This window comes from Chelmon rostratus, chromosome 12 (assembly GCF_017976325.1).
Source record: "Chelmon rostratus isolate fCheRos1 chromosome 12, fCheRos1.pri, whole genome shotgun sequence".
Taxonomy (NCBI): domain Eukaryota; kingdom Metazoa; phylum Chordata; class Actinopteri; order Chaetodontiformes; family Chaetodontidae; genus Chelmon; species Chelmon rostratus.
In genome coordinates this window covers 3,092,328-3,110,970 of record NC_055669.1, presented here as the reverse complement: position 1 = coordinate 3,110,970, position 18,643 = coordinate 3,092,328, and the positions used below count along the sequence as shown (strand labels likewise).

The window sequence follows — 18,643 nt, the reverse complement described above, 5'->3', positions numbered from 1 at the left end:
GGATATAAAGAAGATAAAATTAAAAGTGAATAATTTCCAAGAGCTTTCGCAAAAAGAAAGGTTTTAAGAGGTTTAAAAGCCTCTAATAGCAAAAGCCTGATCACACTTAGTAAAAAAAACTGTGACCTGTGAGCAACCAGCAGGGCTCCATCCACAGATCTTAATGGCTGCGAGGGCACACACCAGCTCAACATTTCAGAAATGTATTAAGGAGCAAGGCTATTCAAGGCCTTAAAAGTAAGGAAAAATAAATTAAAATCAATTTGAAATCTGAAAGTAAGTCAATGTAGGGAGGCAGGCACGGGAGATCACAACGCTTTGTTCCAGTAATGGGTGGAGCAGCAACGTTTTGTACCAACTGGAGACGGTGGAGGGAGCCCTGGCTGATACCTGCATGTAAAACATTTTGTAGATCAGTCCTGTGATGCCCATGTTCTCTTCATTCACATTACACCCACATCAAAATAATGCCTATTTACCAAGTAAGGATCAATTTAGGGATTAGTTACCTTGATTGATTGGCTGGCATAAGGTTATTATTATGTGAGAAAGAAGCACAGTGACTAAAAAACAAACAAACATAAATCACCAGCAGGTAAAAACTAAGAAATCTCCTGAAATGCTGTCTGTGGTGTAGACTGACACAGCACCCCTGTGTCAGTCTACACCACATGGATGGTGGTTCATCAGAACTTCATGAAAAAGCTTGCCTGGTGGATACACTGCCCTCCATCACCCCATTACTCCACATTGCTCCACATACACCATGCACTATTGTGGTAAGTGAATATATTCTCACATAAAATACCACCAGAGTTGACTGGCTATTGATTATCATAAGTTCAGGTATACACCATTAAGTGTTTTGCAATCCAGCAGTAGCCTATCCAGTGTTACACAGACAGACACAAAGAGCACTTTGGGAAAGTCATCTTTTATTGTAGAGCTATGACACGACTGCAAAGCAGTACTTTGCAAAGCAAAAATGTTCTCACACCATGAGGTTTACAATTAACTGCCCCTAAATACAATCAGCGTGTGTGTCCTGGTGGATGTTTACTATAGTGTGTTTATCTGTACATGCAATGTAAATGTGTTCTTAACGTGTGTGTGAGGACAGATGACTGGAACACTGTCCCACTGTTTTCCTCCACTTCTTTCCCCAATTCCTTTCCTCAGCTCTCATTTTCATTGCCCCTTTACTGTTACATTTACCTCTTCCCATTTCTTCTTTCTCTGCTTTTACCCACTCCCCTCCACAATATTTCCACCTTTTCTCCCCTTCTCTCAACTAACATCCTTTCCTTGTTCTCTTTTTATTCCACGTCCCCTCCCTCATCCTCATCGTCAGCACATGCCATGAACTCCTTCTCAGGTAACAGGCCATATTCATTGAGAAAGGCCTCCACATCCGTTGCGAAGAACTCTTCATGGAAGTGTTTAGTAACAGCCAGGAAATTACCCAGTAACTCACCAGCTTTGTACACCAGCAAAGCAGGAAGAACCTGAAAGGATATTAAAAGGAATCAAAATGTACTCGTAGGCTGTGACACTGGTATTAATATAGTATTCAGTACTCAGCATCTTGTTACAATATTTTGTAATTTTTTTTCAAATAACAAAGAGATTAAATCAATGCTATTACAATTTCTCTAATAGTACTACAACCGCCAACCAAATGATGTTATTTTTCAGTGCACTTACTTAATTATAGTCAATATGTCTATTAAGCTTTGCATTCTAGTATGATGCAGTTTACAATGATAACAGTGGCAGATTTACTACTTGATATTCATAATAATCTTCATTTCACTTTGAGTTTTGCTGAAGAAAACTGTTGGTGGCAGATTTATCAGATGCAACCAGCAATGTGGATATTAATGTTAATGTAGTGGGGTGATTGGAAACAAACTCTTTGGCTGAATTTTTAATGTTTCTGGCTGACTTTTTCTAAGAACCCAATGAAAAAGTCTTAAATATACATTTAATGGTTAGATATTGGAAGCTTCTACCAAAGAGAAGCTAGAGGTTTCTGTAGGATAGTTCCAGGTGTGTGACGCAACAGTTAACACAAAGAACAAAAACATTCTGCGTTGTTGTTTTCTTGTGTGAAAATTGACTTTAATTCCTGAGTTTAGTTCCTCTGGTTTCATTTAACTTTTTGGTTAAAAAGGACATATGATACTATAATCAGTGCCATGTAAAGATGCAAACACTTTATAATGACTATACCACTTGCACAATTGCTGTTCATGGGAGGTGTTTAATGGTCAGTTAACCTCACACAACACAGTTCTTAATGGCAATGAGACTACAAACTCTGTTACTGTCACTTATACTTCTAATACTACAGCCCAATGACACAATGGGGATTACATATTCAATAATAATTCAATAAATCTATCTACTTTATTATTATTAATATACCTAGTCATTTTCTTTAAACGGTTTACTAACCTCAGCGGAGAAGCGCTCAGCAGCACCTGTCGCCACAGCATCAATACGACAAAATTTAACACTGGGGTACTCTGAAGCCAGACAGTCCAGACATGAGTTCAACTGTTCACAGCCTGACAGAGGACAAATAATGCAGATACACACTATCAGCAAACACCACTGTAGAACCATCCCTCTGGAATACAAAGATATTTCTGGAGTAAATGGTGTAGCATGTTAGTTGATCAATTAGACTACACTGAAATTGTAATGTGAGTAAATGAGCAAAGGCTTAAAACATGACACATGATTAAAAAAAACAAAACAAACAAACTAACCTTTGACACCATTCTGGTAGATGTGGACTACCACCAGGGTCAACCGATGTTCCTTCTCTATCACTTCCAGGAAGTCTTCTCCACTCTCAAGCTCATAGACTGCTTCAAACGTAGGACCGAAGCTCAGGCGCTCGTGCATGTCCTGCATACACTGTTTTCTGTAGCGTTTCAGGCAACGTTCATCCTCTTCTTGGATCAGTTCGTACTCCTGGACACTCATCTAGAGATGAAGAAATGTATGTTACTGCTTCACCTTTTTGCAACATTTGAATTTATTCCTTTTTTATACGTCTGTCCAAATCAATGTGCAAATGAGGTACAATCCAATCCACAGTACATTGTTGTTGCGTGTAGCATATGTACTTGGTGATTTTGATTCTCTTCTTCTGTTTCCACATACTGTTTTGATTTTGTTAACACATATCTGTGCAACTGTGTTCAAATCATCCCCTCTTTGCCAATAAAATCTGTCACTGGTATGTTTTTCTGTATGTGAGGATTCATGAGTATTTCCACCCACCTTTCTGTTGATTCTCTCCTTGTCATCCTCTCGTGGACTGGACATTTGTCTGAGCAACTCTCTTTTGCTGTGAGGGACAGTCTGATCCACACTGTCCAACTTAAACCTTCGCCAGTCATTAATTACACCTTTTGGACCTGCAGACAAAAAATGTCCACACAAAAAAAACTAGTTCATTAAGAAATACTTACATATAACGAAGAGTTGAAACCACATCAATCAATGCCTCAATCAAAGTTTTCATAGTGACACAACATTGTAGTTCAGCCGTTGGGATGATTGACCAAAGTTACACTATTCTGAGTGAGACCAGATTCCAATTAATGTATGTTGCATCTATTTGACTTGTGCATCTGACCTGTATGATTGGCAGGCAACTCCTCTTCTTCCTGGGTCGAGCCAGACATCTTGATGGCAGTCTGCAAAACAGAAAACACACAAACTGGATGACGTGACAGGTCCATTCAGAGAGCAGGTGAGATGATATGCTCTGTGACAGTCATGTTACCACCTCAAATCCAACTCTTAATGGAAAATTCATGTTTATTTCAATCTAGCATATTTTCCATAAAGGCAGCTATTGTTGCTCTTATGGTCGTGCTAACTCACCACGTCCTTTGTAGAGATTTGGGGAAACAAGGACTACTGTAAAACAAGCTATAGTATATTGGGACAAACTACATGAGAATCCTTTAGCTTCCGAAATAAACATGTCTTTTGCATGGATCATTTCAAGCGTCTCATAATCTGACGGAAGTTAAACAGAGAGTAGCTGCCTGGAACACTCATTGTGGTTAACAGTATAGAGATATATGTCTGGAAGTGCCAATTGCAAAGCTGGTATGACCACACAGACACAATAGCCACATTGAAGGGAAATATGCCACGTTGAAATTAACCAGAATCCTTTAATCCTTTCATTCCTAATGATGGTTTGTCAGCAAAATGTTGCTCCGTTAGAAAAGTTTGTGAGACTTCATCACTTTTTTTACTTGATCTCATACACCTGTACTGCAGGTGTGCATTGATTTTTAAACATTTTTCTATCTCAACTGATACACGCATCATTTCTGTTCATATTGGTGAAAGTGTGCAAAATAAAAGTCAAGGTAGGCTGAGGACAAATATTGTTGTCTGATCTGTTGAGTGTTGATAATGTAGTCCAAGTAAACTTCATTGTGAGTTTGATACAAAGCTATCCCCACTTCATGATTTGACATTACAATGTCTACATGTTGCATATTTTAATGTGAAATACACCTCCAGGCAACAAATTGCACCCAGCAATGCACCTGGCAGAGCATTGTTTCTGGGGTGAAATTAAAAAAAATGTTTTATGTGGACATAGCCCTAACAACAATTTTCCAACACTTTGACTCATTCAAACCTAACTATCTGCAACATGTGTGTGTACATGTGCATGGATCCATGCAGTTGAACACACTGTTGTCAAAACCACTTACTGTGTGCTAGGCTGAAGCTTACTTATCAGATTATGCTGAGATTAGGAGTCTGACATGCCTAGGACATCTGATTATGTATGTGCGTGTGTGTGATATGACATATTTTGTTAGGTAAGCCTGCCATTCTGTTTACATTTTAGTAACCTGAACATTTTTTAGTCTATTGTTGTGATCCTGAAATTTTAAGATTAACCTCTGGTGACAGACTCAGTTTTTAGAGAGAAAGGGAGAGAATGTTAATTTTTCATTTTACAATTAACCAAATACCAACATAATCACTGATTAAATAGATTATATAGTTCTTAAATGTAATTCTGAAATGTCAAAATACCAGATTAGAGTTCTTTCACACAGATGACCTCTCTTTTTCTTAAGTCAAAGTAACCAAAATGTGTTATGTGTGTTATGAATGCCTTAATTAAATTACAAATAAACCAGAAGCAAATGTGGTATTGCATTTACCAAGTATGCACTGGTGCTATGAGTATAAAGGAATACCCTCATGAGGAAACTTTTGTTCCATGAACACACCATTACTAGACACACCAACAGCTATTATGCTGATACAGCTGAGCTGTTAATGACAACAGGGTCATAATAAACACTACGCCAGTCATAAGACTGATAATGCCCATTAGTCTTAGGCAGCTAATTCCTTCATGTTATCAAAACAAAATATTTCTTGCATGGTTAGTATTAATTAACTCAAATGCAATTCACACAGTGGACTTTGACCTTCAGGTGCAATGGTTCAAAACATGGCATAAAATGACCTCAATAGCATCTGAGTAGATGCATACTATCAATATGTATATATGGTGTGTATACAGTTTACACATCATAATATATGTATATGAACAAATGTTTGACAACAGAAATTATTACATAAGCATATCTAAATGGATGTAAGCATATAGAGTATATAACCATGTGCTGCTTAGAAGTAAACACACATTTCTCGGCAATCAGACAATAATGCAATACTGCAACAATAAATATACACAGAAAATAAGTAAGCATGAATTTGTTGCAAATAAAGGGACCACAGCTGCTAAAAGTAACATATATGAAATAAACATCATCTCTTACTAAAGGATTTTAGTGCAGAGAAAACTTTACCTGTAGTTCCAGAATTCACCTTTTTGTGAAGGAAAAAGAGACAGACACAGATGATAGAATACTAGACATACTGCACTGATGTCTGCATGTACCCAACTACAGAAATTCTTACCTTTGACTTGAATGAGAACTGGTGTCTGACAGTTTCTTACAGCTTATTTGTTCTTCCCCCCAACCTTTGTCTGTTGTATCTGTTTGTAATCCTCTGTCAATCTATGCATTCACAGAGAAGCGTCTCCACATACAGAGAACTGACAGGAGAGAGGAGAACACGAGTTTAGAAAAGGGTGGGGAGAGAGATGAGGGAATAAGATTTATCTTCACTGTCATCTTCCATCATCACTGGCACTGTAATATGATATTATCTAATAAGATTAGGCATAATACCAGGCTGTGTTACGGTTGATAATAGTAAAGTTGACAAAGAGAATTTTTGTTTTTTTTAATGTGCAAGTAGCGCAGAGCTCACAACAGGCTGGCAAAGATTGGAGGTTGGTATTATGGCAGGATGTACAGTTTCCCTGCTAGCTTTCACAATGGCTATGGAGGTAATTATTAGAGCTTCCAAGTGGGTCGTAGGTGGGGAGAGACGGCAGAATGGAATGCGTCTTCCACCAATTAGGGCTTATATGGATGATATGACACTGCTAACTTCAACAGTGCCATGTACAAGGAGGTTGTTAGATAAAGTCAATCAGAATCTCAAGTGGGCTAGTATGAAGATTAAGCCTAGTAAGTCAAGGAGTATTTCAATATACAGAGGGAAAGTAAGTGATTGGAAGTTTGCTATAGATGGTGAGGAAATCCCAACAATTAGGGAAAAATCAATTAAGAGTCTGGTGAACACAGGAAGAGGAAGTTTAGATAAGGTGGGGGTGTGGCCAGCTAAAGTCTCTCTTTGGGACCATGCGGCCTGTTCAGGTGAGTTTGCGTTGTAAGATACAGAGTTGGCTTGTTTTTTGATCTTTTTGTTTTTTTTCTGTTTTGTTTGCTTCTTGAAGGAAATGTTAGGGCTTTTATTGGTGCAGTTGTTGAGAGGCAGGGGTAGATGATGGTAGTGTGGCAATCGGCAGTTACATGTGGCATCTAGGCCTGTGGTAGCATTGTAGCAGCTAACAATAGCTAAAGCGGTGGTAGTATGATAGTATCTTAGCAGTAAGAGTAGTTAACATTAACAGTATAGGTGAATCTAGCTTTATTGTCTTCTTCTGTTCCTCTTAGCAGGTAGCGGTCAGCACTTAACATTAGCTAAATGGTAGCATCAGATTAGCGGTTAGCACTAGCATTAGCAATAGTTAAATGGTAGCACCGGTACTGGCCACTACCTGGAGAATCTCTGGGTCAGTTGAGCGTGGCAGTGCTGTTTGGATTGTGTAGGAGCAGTGTGAACTGGCACTAGGGGGAGTGACTCTGGGACGCCGGAGCTCACCGCCTAGCCTCCTGGAGGTGTAGTGGGACTAAGTAGGCGAAACACTGTTGAAGGGAGGTTTCCACCTGATGACCCCCAGAGACGCGTTAGGAATCACTGCTCTTTGGCATGTATAGAGGCAGATTAGGGCCCCAAGGTTCTTCACTGAGAATGAATCCTCTTTTTGAGCACAAGTATCTTGTGTTTAAATTAACTCACAACTAGCTTGGCTAGTGACTGTTGTTAATAGAGCAGCTGACAACAAGGAAAAGACCATGTGACTGCTTGAAAAGACAGCTGACAGGAGGGAAAAGACCCCACAGGTGCTGGTATGGGCTAGCAACCCATGGCAGCAGTGGCAAGCCTTAACCTTGCTACAACCAGACTTAGCTACAACCAATATAAGGAAAATACCCCAAGAGTCAGCGAGAGCAGGGGTGGAAGATGACTCACAGGTGGATTGCATGGTGGAGGCAGGAGGCAGACAGTCAAGTATTTCTTGAGAAGTCAGTCGAATCAGTCGGATGAAGTCCAGCGACAGGTAGAAAACTACAGTTCGCAGGATATCAGTAACACTATCCCTGTAGAGGAGGAGGTACGGAGAGGGGATGCAGTTGGTGTTGAGGTCAACAGGCCAGCCAAAGAGAGAAGCATGGAGCAGAAAGCTAGAGTTAGGTGGCCAAGGGCAAATGATAGCAAAGAGTGGGAGGCAGTTGATAGAGATTTATCAGTCATATTAAGCAGGTTTAGAGGAGATGTAGTGGAGAAATTGGATAAAATTGGAGATGTGATCTACTCCTATGGTCGAGAGAGATTCGGGGTGCTTGTCAAAAGGAAAGGCGAGAGGGTGCAGGTCGGCAAGTCTAGGCGGCAAAGAGAAATAGAGAAGTTAGTAAAGGAAAGGAGGCAGTTAAGAAAGCAGTGGAGGAAGGCGACAGAAGAAGAAAGGGAGGGAATTAAGGTGTTGCAGGAGGAACTGAGAAGCAGGTTAGCAGTACTCAGAAGGGCAGAACACCTTAGGGAGAAGAGAAAGAAGAAGGAACGTGCAAGGTCAGCATTTTTTAGGAACCCCTTTAATTTTGTGAAAGGCTTGTTTAATCAAGAAAAAGGAGGGCAACTTAAGGCAACGAAATCAGAGATTGAACAGTATTTGAAGTCGACGTATTCAGATTCAAAGGAGAATAGGAACATAGGTCTTCCACCCGACATGCCACCATTAGGGGAAGTGGAGCAGGAGATGGATGTGAGCCCACCTAGGTGGAGAGAAGTTGTGGAGGTGGTTAGGCGTGCAAAGGCTTCTTCGGCCCCAGGGCCTAATGGAGTCCCCTACCATGTCTATAAGAGTGCACCTGGCATCTTAAGGACACTATGGAGATACCTGAGAATAGTTTGGGAGAAACAAAGTATTCCAAGAGCATGGCGCAGGGCAGGAGGTGTCTTCATCCCTAAGGAGAAGGAGTCATCGGACCTTAGCCAGTTTCGGATGATTTCTCTCCTAAATGTTGAGGGAAAGATTTTCTTTAGTATCGTAGCACAGAGGCTGGCTAATTACTTAGAAAGGAATGGTATGATAGATACGACAGTGCAAAAAGCAGGGATACCAGGATTTGCGGGATGCTTAGAGCATACTAGCATGATTTGGCATCAGATTCAGACAGCTAAGAGGGAGAAAAGAGACTTGAATGTTGTATTTTTAGATCTGGCTAATGCGTTTGGGTCAGTGCCACATAACCTTATTTGGAGTTCCTTTGACTGAAGTCCCATTATCTGTAGCAGAGAGAATGGAAAGGCTAGTTAGCTCTTATATTAGAAAATGGCTGGGTGCTCCCAGGTGCTTAAGCAATGTAGCTTTGTATGGGAAAGGAATGCTTCAGCTGCCAGTATCCAGTCTAACAGAGGAGTTTAAATGCACCAAGGTTAGGACAGAACTTTTATTAGCTGGGAGTTAGGACATGTTAGTTAGCAATGTGGTTCCGAATCCTTCTGGGGGGAGGAAATGGAACCCAAGGGCAGCAGTGCAGGAGGCAGAGGCAGCTCTTAGGCATGCAGAAGTAGTAGGAAATGTTCAATTTGGCCGGGGAGGCTTGGGGCTTGGCCCAGGCAAACCAGTGTGGATAAAAGTAGGTCTAAAGGAGAAAAGAAAGCTTGTAGTGGAACAGGCGCGTAGGCAGGAGGAGTTGTTAAGGGGGGCAAAAGCAGTTGGTCAAGCCAAACAGGGACAATGGTTGAGTTGGGAAGGTGTTGAGAAGAGGAAACTTAGTTGGAGGGACCTGTGGAATATGGAGGAAGGCCGTATTAAATTTCTGATAGGGGCGACATACGATGTGTTGCCAACCCCGCAGAAGTCTCTGGGTACAGGGCGATCAATCGTGCCCACTGTGCTCAGGTACAGCAAGTTTAAAGCACATTTTGTCAGGTTGTAGAATTAGCTTATCACATTAACTATTTGTCTGCACACTCCGAAGGACCTCAGACTCCTCAGAAGGTGGAGGTGGCTCTGGCCCCTCTTGTACAGGGTGTCAGTGTTGTGGGACCAGTCCAGTTTATTGTTGAGGTGAACACCCAGGTACTTCCTGTGGGTGTTCACTGGTAAGTGTAGTAGTGTCCTCCTCCTGAAGTCAATCCCCATCTCCTGGGAACAGTCCGTGTGGGTGCGTGGGGAGCAGGGGGCAGGTGATGGTGGTCTTTGGGGGGAAGTGCCCACAGGGCTAGAGACGTGTTAAGAGGGGGTAGCAAGAAGGGGGCAAAGGGGTTGGGGGGAGAATCAAATCTGTTGAAGTAACAGTTTAATTCATCCACCCAGCGCTGGTCTCCATCAGCTATCCCTCTGGCACTCTGACCAAAACCAGAGATGTTCTTCAATCTTCTCCACACATCCTGCGCGTTGTTCTGGGCCAGCTTCTCCTCTAAAGCTCTTTATCAGTGTGTTGTAGAAGTAATTTTTGCTGCCCCAATCAGCGATGCCCACATGGGCTCTACAAATAAACTCACCAAATTAAAAACTGCTAGCAATATGCCGCAAAAATCCAGTGCATTTCTATGATACTGCATTAGATTGAACGAACAAAACTTGATGCATTGGCCGGGAATCGAACCCGGGCCTCCCGCGTGGCAGGCGAGAATTCTACCACTGAACCACCAATGCTTGCTGTGAAGTTTTGAAAACACATCCCTTTTTGTACAAACAGTCGGACTACAGGTCAAGCCATATCAGATATTTACTTACATGGTAGACCACAAGGTGGTAATGTTACCCAATCAGCAAATTATGTGCAAGTATACAAAATCAGGCAACTAACATGTTGCTGGAATGCTCCTAGTGGGGTAAGTGACATGGGGCAGAGCAAAACTGTCAGCCATGCCTGGTTGAATCCTTACAATGTGTATTCTTCGGAAAATAAAAGCATCTCCCCGTCGGGGAATCGAACCCCGGTCTCCCGCGTGACAGGCGGGGATACTTACCACTATACTAACGAGGAGTGGCAACACCCCCGGCAAAAAAAATGAATTATGAATGATTCAGTCTCAGTGCAAATATGGGTATGGAAAAATACCATGAGATGGGTGTACTTGTTTTTTAAATGATTGCATTCTATGCCTATACTAAAGAAAATTTGTCTTTATTGGGTTTGATCGGGGAATAATAAAGAATCTCCCCGTCGGGGAATCGAACCCCGGTCTCCCGCGTGACAGGCGGGGATACTTACCACTATACTAACGAGGAGTGATTCACAATGAGATCAGCACAACTTATGAATGAACATTCATGAGTTTCATCACCTTAAATATTACTAAAAATTGTGCAGAAAAACTTATTGCATTGGCCGGGAATCGAACCCGGGCCTCCCGCGTGGCAGGCGAGAATTCTACCACTGAACCACCAATGCTTAGGACTTTGCCCTTGGCTACCCATGTTTGTTGGATGTACTGTTTTGTTTAAAGAGACATTACAGCCTCTGTCATTGTGTTGAGACTGCTTGGTGAGTCCACTTCCTCTGTGAGTCTGGAAACCATCTCAGGCCACAGCGGCGACAATGGCGGGGGAATGGGCAAATGAGCTGAACCTGTTTTGGCAGTTTGTGTCAGGCAGGGTGGGGTCGTGGCTGGCAACCTGAGTGTTAGGCTTATAGTCCATCATGGTTCTGACACCTCTCCACATTTTCTGTGGGTTGTTGTTATTGAAGTGATCTTCAATTAAGTTTTTGTACCGGAGCTTGGCCTGCTTAATTCCTTTCTTCAGCTCTGCTCGAGCCCTGCTATAAGCCAGCCTGTCTCTAGCTCTGTAGGCAGTATCCCGGGCTTTTAGCAGGGACCACACTGTGCTGTCCAGCCATAGTTTCTGGTTGGGAAACACTGTGATGGTGTTAACTGGGAGGACAGCATCAGTGCAGAACAATACAGATGATTTATACTCCTCTAGATCTGCCTCGAAGCAGTCCTGAAGTGCAGAGGAGGCCTCCTCAGTCCATACTGTCCTGGTGGTTGGCTTTGTTCTGCAGGCCAGAGGCTTCAAGATTCAAGAGTCTTTATTGTCATTGCACATGTCAATGAAATTTTCATTGCAACCCCCATGTTAGGAACAGATGGTAAGAAAGATAAGAAGACTAAAAAGAATAAAATTAAGATAACTACAATAAAATAAAATAAACCAACATGCAATACAGTACAGCCCACGATGCCCTGTGCAGTTTTAACCACCCGTGCCAGTTGTTTCCTCTCCTGTGCCATGCAGCTGCCGTACCACACTGTCACACTAAGGCAGAGGATGCTTTCAATTGTGGCCCTGTAGAAATTGACGAGCAACCGAGAGGAGAGTCCAGCTCGTTTCAGTTTCCTGAGGAAGAAGAGCCTTTGTTGTGCCTTCTTCACCAGGCGGAGGTGTTCATGGACCAGGAGGGGTCAGATGTGATGTGGAGGCCCAGGAACCTGATGTTGTCCACACGCTCCACCACTTCTCCGTCCATGAGGAGGGGGGCGTGATCCGTCTTCCTGGACCTCCTGAAGTCCACAATGACCTCCTTAGTCTTCCCTGTGTTCAGCACCAGGTTGTTGGCTGAACACCACTGGGTGAGCTGGCGTATCTCCTCTCTGTAGTGGGTCTCGTTGTTATCTGAGATGAGACCCACTACTGTAGTGTTGTCCGCAAACTTCACGACTGTGTTGGTGGGGTGTATGGCAGCACAGTCGTGATTAAACATGGTGAAGAGGGCTGGGCTGAGCACACAACCCTGAAGGCTGTCTAGGTCCGAGGGGATGAAGTCTCTGATGTACCTGAGAATAATCCGCTCAAAGCACTTCATGATTACCGGGGTCAGAGCAACAGGCCAGTAGTCATTCAGGCAGGTGATGAATGTCTTCTTCGGTACCGGAATGATGGTGGAGGACTTGAGGCACTCAGGAACCATAGACAGCTGCAGGGACAGGTTGAAAATGTCCAGGAACACTTCATTATCCTTAGACGGACCTCGTCGATTTTGTTGGTGAGAGACCTGGCGTTAGTGAGGAAGAGACTGGGAAGGGCCGGTCTGTGAGGGTTAGCATGTAGGCTAGCACGCAAGCCGGCTCCCTTGCCATGAAGGAGATTGTTGTGGACTTCAGGTGAAGACGCCCCCAGCATGCCCCTCTTACCCATGAAGGGTGCTACGGTGGAGAGGGTGAGCAGCACCAAATTCAGCTGAAAGATCGTCGGCCCTTCTCTCCCCTCCCTCCAAGACCTCTACACCTCTCGCCTCACCCGCAAAGCCCTTTGACAATAAAGCTGACTGACTAAAGTCCAGCATATTGATGTGTGTGTGATAAAGTCCAGCATATAGATGTGTGTGTGATAAAGTGCGTGTGTCCATGGTGTGTGGTGTGAGTGTGTAGTGAGTCCAGAGTTGTTGTGTTAATTATTGCTTTTGTCGCCCTCCCCAAGTGGTGTTTAAGAGCCATACGGCGTGGGGGAGGAACAATCTCTTCAGTCTGTCTGTAGAGCAGGACAATGACAGTCACTGACGCTGCTCCTCTGCCTGGAGATGGTGCTGTGCAGTGGGTGATCAGGAATGTCTATTATGGACAGGAGCTCAGTGTCTGTCACTCTGCCACAGATGTCAGACTGTCCAGCTCTGTGCCAACGACAGAGCCTGCCTTCCTCACCAGTTTGTCCAGGCATGCTGCGTCCCTCTTCTTCAAGCTGCTCCCCCAGCACACTACTGTGTACAGTAGGGCACTCGCTACTACAGACTAAAAACTGTACAATCTAAACAATGACACAGAGAATGTAATAGTGCAAATGTACATGGTAGTGCAAGAGAAAGACGTTAGCTTAATGACTTGTGGTGAATAAAGTGTAAGAGTCCAGTGTGTGTGGTGGGGGGGGCAGCGGGGGGCATTTCAGAGTCCAGGGTGTGTGTGTGTGTGTGTGAGGGAGTAGGGGGTGGTCAACAGGGAGTTATAGTCCAGGTTTAGTGTTTGTGTGGGGGAGGGGCAGAGCAGGGAGAGAGTTCAGCATCCTGACAGCCTGGTGGACGAAGCTGTCCCGCAGTCTGCTGGTCTTGGCCCGCAGACTCTGCAGTCTCCTCCCTGATGGCAGCAGGCTGAAGAGGCTGTGTGACAGGCGGGTGGGGTCTCTCGCAATGCAGAGGGCTTTGCGAGTGAGGCGAGAGGTGTTTTGGGCTTCTGTTTAACTTGCTTAATAAACCTTCACACCTGTGAAAGTTATCCTGTTAGACTCTAACAGCATACGTTTTTAAACAAATATATTAAAATAATGACACATAAAACATGTATCTGTAACAGCTGATATATTTTTGAACATATATCATTGTGACCACGACAAAAATATTAATTAATTAACTAGTAAACAAAAAATCTTTGTAAACAACTAACTCAAAAAAGCTGCAGTCAACCAGCCTTGCAGGTTGAAGAGACAATAATGTTTAAACCAACTAAGTAGTTGCTTTTACTTAAAGCAATTAAGTCCATAAAAGTCAAAAAAAAACAAAACATCCATTTTGACAGTTGGCAGTTAAAAAACCTGAAACAAATTATCACTGATTTTTTACAGCATAAAAATGGAATAAATATGCTCCAAATCACACAGTGAAGTGAAAGATGTTTACAATTAAGTATGAACGCTAGTATCGACAGGGGCTGAAATTAAGTATGTCAAAGCAGCTTCGCCTGTAATTCATTCATTCATTTCTGCCGTAAAGTACGCATTAATGTAAGTGAACTAGCGTTCCCTCAGCAAGCTTCTTCCATGATTTTCCGAATGATAGACGTACGACACAAACCTATTATGTCCGTGCATCATAGGCGGACTGTTAATTAACCAGTTAGAATTGTGTAGTTGCTTTATGATTTTAAAAAATTTGCTAACCTCTACTACAAACCTGTCTCACCATTTTTTGTCATGGCCTACGAGCCAGGTCGTGATAGTGTAATTTAATAATAAATAACATCTACTCGGCATCACCGTTATTTGTGAACTCTGATCCAGTGGCTCCAGGGTGTCTGCGTTTAAGGTATTCGTGCATCGCTGTTGTGCTGTCATGAAAAGACAGCTGAGCTCCACAGAATTTACATTTCACATGCTTCGCTGGTTTATTTTCTGTGAAATGTTCAAACATTGGAAAGTTTAAGTCTGAGTTTTCGAGCCTCTCCTTTTTGTTCCACCATAATTCATTCATTCTTCTTCTGTTTCCTTGCACGATGTAAACAGCGAGCGATACTGCCCCCAGCACTTCCTGTTTTTATTATACAGCAATTTACAACAATGACATGACTAGTCGACGCTTAAATTTTCACGTCAACAAATTTTTATTGTCAACGTAATCGATTACGTCAACTAATCGTTGCAGCCCTACTAGTTGCCACTGTTGTGGAAGTTTTCGTTGCTGCTTCTGCTGGTGAAGAATGAAATAGAGACTTCTGCCGGCCGACAAGTTTTTATTTCCTTTGCAAAGAAAAGGTCAATCAACATGAGCGGTCAGGATGAAGAAAGACCCCGAGCATGGGGAAAACTGGACATTTTATACTTGTGGGGAAACCCACCCCTGGGGTGTGTTTCCCATCCTTTGTTTGCTGTAGAGTCAGCCCCTTACCCAGAGGTGTGTATTCGTACCTTTGTCCCTTCCAGGTATAGGTACCGACCCCCTGAGGTGCGTGTAAAAACCGTCTAGACATAAATACAAAAGGATTTGGATATTGTTAAAGGGGCAAAAGGGAAGAAGGAAGTCTCAAGTGGTTGTCAAAAGGATTTGAGTATTGGTGAAGAGACAGAAGGGAAGTTGTGTGTTTCATGTAGTTGAGGTGCAAGGGACCTTGAAAGGGTTTAACATTTGGTGAGATGGTGGGAGGTTGTGTGTCTCACAAAGAAACTGAAATTGCCATTACAATTCCACCCTTTTGATTATTGATTAATCATAAAAATAGTGAGTAATAAAAAAAAAAAAAAAAAAAAAAATTAAAAGAAAATAAATCTTCATAGCTTCACAATTACTACAACTTGATTATCCGACACATTAATTCACATGGATTTTAAAATGTATCATCATGGCAGTTGTTGGGTAAAGGAGAAGGAGGTAAAGGAAAAATAAAAATAATGGTAAATAGTAATTATAATTGAAAACAAAAATGAAAACGAGCAATAATAACAGTATTTACCAAATGTCATCATCAGAATCAAGGTCTGAACTGGAGTAGTGATGGGAATCAGGGATGTGAAATGAGGTCGAATCTTGATGGTTGTTGTTAATGTTCATATGAACATATGTAGAGGATTGTGTTATCTTTCTGGTGAGTATGTCAGATAGCCATTTTAACATACACGGAATTACGGTGCAGAACAAAAAGGAAATAACTACAATTGGGATAATCATTGTCAAAAACCATGACAACCATCCCTGGTCCCAAGACTTTAACCAAGAGAACCATGAGTCATCTGTAACTGGTGGAGGTTGAATGGCATTTTGCATGTGTTTGATGATGTCAGTGATGTTCTCGTATTCATCAGGGATATAGAAACAGCAAGAGACATTAAGCATTTTGCAAATACCCCCTTTCTCTGCTAAGATAATGTCGAGAGCAAGTCTGTGTTGAATAACTGCTGTTCTAATTGCAGACATTTCAGTATTCACCAGAGTAAAGGCTGCTTCAGTGTGGTTTGCCAGGGAGAGAACAGACCAGGCTATTCCATTAATTTTGTTCAGGGCTGCAGCTGTTCCGCCTCCTAAAAACAGGGACCAGCCAATATTAGCGCCAGGGGAGGTCCAAGGATCAGCTAATACATAACCATCAAATTTGGAGGGGACCCCGGTAATATCTCTGTGAGCTTGAAAATGCATAGTAGATTGAGTGTTAGTGGTGGGAATCTCCTTACGCAAGATTTTGGTATCAGTTGTAACTATCGATGGGTGACAACAACCAGACCATTGAAATTGAGGTGGCAACTTATGATACGCCTTTTTACCGCAAGACCACATTATTCCAGGTTGGGATGAGAGTTGGTAAAATGGGCAGACAAATCTTGTTAGAGTATTGTTAGGCCATCTATGAGAACAATTAGTTGATGCTGTAGTGTTTACGAATATTTTGGTTTGACAACTTGATTGGCCTAGGTAAGGACCTGATGATGATGCTGAACAAACACAAGTCTCTGCATGTTGTAGAGGAACTTCAAATGCCATGTTATTAGGGGTAGGATGGGAATCAGTACAGATAATATTGGGATGTGGGGTGACTGAGACATTGTTTCTGATTTGGTGGCCGGCAAATAGAAGCGTCATCATTCCCAAAGGAACATTACATTTTCCATGATCTTCTTTGTCCAAAGGTTCCTTCATGTGGCCCTGTAACACAACATTTACTGTTAGGGGTCTTGCTTGCCATCTAGCTGTTAGAGTATGACAAATCCAACAGTCACCAGGGATCTTCAACTCCTTTTTGTGTAAAAGAGCTAGGGCACATGCGCTGTTGTCGTTACATTGTCTGAGAGCTTGCTGCACTGTGTCATCTCTATGATCAGTGATGCTCAAATTGTCCAGGTGGTCGTCTTCTATTTCAGAAGTTGGTGTGTTAGTCTTAACATTTGACAGTATGTCACGTGGGGTGTCGTATGTGTCTGGTTGTTTGCTGACTATAACTCTGAGTTGTCTGTACATATCAGAGTTTGGATATTCGATTCCACACCAATATATGCCTGCATCAGCAAATTTGACATTTGAGATGGTGATTCGGGCTCCGTTGGAATGTGGAACTTTTGTTACTGTGAAGCGGGGATTCCTGTTCGGAGCAAGGGTTTCGTCGGTGGCAGCCATGACCAAATGCCAGTCATGTGGGCCACAAGGGTCTTTGCAGAGGTATTTGTCATACTTGGCATAATATGCATGAATCTGGCCTGATCGCCAAATTTCAGGATAAACAGTGCAGGTGAATGTTGCACTTTGTCCTTCAGTCAGAGTGACCTTTTGTGCAGGTTTGTAGGTGTAGGCCTCTATCAGCATCGTTGAACATGATAGAAGCAGGATCAGGTGGTGCATGATGTGGTCTGATGGAGAAGGGTTTGTGCTGCTGGTCTTGCACGTCTAGTTGGTGCCTGTTGAGTTTCTCAAGAGTTATTCCTCGTGTCGTCCTCTGCGGCGCTTGTTCGTCGTCGCGTTGTCCGTCCTCGCGTCGTCCGTCTGCACGTCGTTCAGGTTGACAGCTGAATTCCTCTGTTGGCTCAGGAACCTTCCTGCAGTGGCTGGCATGAACCCACGTTGCTCTCTCAGCAATCTTTACGGCAGTGTGTGTTGTCAGGAGTATCTGGAATGGACCTCGCCAGCGTTTGGAGTGCCAGTGCTTCCTTCTAAGGTCTTTTATCACCACCCAGTCGCCAGGTTGGAAGTCATGGAGCGGTGTGGAAGCTGGAGGTGGAAGGGCAGATTTCACCTGTTGAGAGATTTGAGAGAGAATGGAAGATAAGTTTTTGCAATACTCTAACATGTCATCCTCACATAAGCCAGTGGAGGGGAGTGGCCTGGTTACAGGTTCCACTCCTAGGGATGGAGGTCTGCCAAAAAGAATTTCAAAGGGACTCATATTTACCCTGGATCTTTTTCTCATTCTCATGTGCATTAAAACAATTGGCAGAGCTTTTGTCCATGGCAATCCCGTTTCCTCACAACACTTTGCTAATTTTGATTTTAAGGTGCCATTTTCTCGTTCAACAGCACCTCCACTAGCCGGATGGTATGCACAATGTTGTCTGAGGTCAATGGCAAGAAATTCACTAATTTGGGTTATTGCAGAATTGATAAAGTGTGAGCCGTTATCGCTACTCAGTTTGGTTGGTATTCCCCATCTGGGAATAATCTCCGTTAATAGGGCCTTTGCTACC

The 18,643-nt window shown here is 42.8% G+C and overlaps 1 protein-coding gene and 4 non-coding genes across 6 annotated transcripts; all 5 read right to left on the bottom strand.

Moving 5' to 3' along the window:
• Positions 1–831: 831 nt before the first annotated feature.
• pdca (phosducin a) lies at positions 832–6,127 on the bottom strand. Of its 2 annotated transcripts, XM_041949684.1 has the most exons (7): positions 5,989–6,062; positions 5,877–5,895; positions 3,653–3,713; positions 3,295–3,431; positions 2,775–2,994; positions 2,458–2,570; positions 832–1,505 (listed from the first exon to the last, which is right to left on the bottom strand). In XM_041949684.1, exons 3-7 carry the CDS (start codon positions 3,699–3,701, stop codon positions 1,317–1,319), a joined length of 708 nt encoding a protein of 235 aa, XP_041805618.1. In that variant the 5' UTR covers positions 3,702–3,713; positions 5,877–5,895; positions 5,989–6,062; the 3' UTR covers positions 832–1,316. The 2 variants fall into 2 exon arrangements, with proteins under 2 accessions (XP_041805618.1, XP_041805617.1); XM_041949683.1 differs by lacking the exon at positions 5,877–5,895 and having other exon boundaries at positions 833–1,505; positions 5,989–6,127.
• A 4,231-nt stretch (positions 6,128–10,358) lies between these two features.
• trnag-gcc lies at positions 10,359–10,429 on the bottom strand. Its single transcript has one exon. It is a non-coding gene; the product is annotated as a tRNA-Gly (tRNA).
• A 262-nt stretch (positions 10,430–10,691) lies between these two features.
• trnad-guc lies at positions 10,692–10,763 on the bottom strand. The gene has a single exon. It is a non-coding gene; the product is annotated as a tRNA-Asp (tRNA).
• A 173-nt stretch (positions 10,764–10,936) lies between these two features.
• trnad-guc lies at positions 10,937–11,008 on the bottom strand. The gene has a single exon. It is a non-coding gene; the product is annotated as a tRNA-Asp (tRNA).
• Positions 11,009–11,100: 92 nt separating this feature from the next.
• On the bottom strand, positions 11,101–11,171 carry trnag-gcc. Its single transcript has one exon. It is a non-coding gene; the product is annotated as a tRNA-Gly (tRNA).
• Positions 11,172–18,643: the final 7,472 nt, after the last annotated feature.

Coding starts and splice junctions, on each gene's coding strand:
- pdca (XM_041949683.1), bottom strand. CDS start 3,701: ATGTCTGGCTCGACCCAGGAAGAAGAGGAGTTGCCTGCCAATCATACA. Junction 3,432..3,652: donor GTTGCCTGCCAATCATACAG/GTCAGATGCACA, acceptor TTTTGTCTGCAG/GTCCAAAAGGTGTAATTAAT. Junction 1,506..2,457: donor CTGAGCGCTTCTCCGCTGAG/GTTAGTAAACCG, acceptor ATATCCTTTCAG/GTTCTTCCTGCTTTGCTGGT.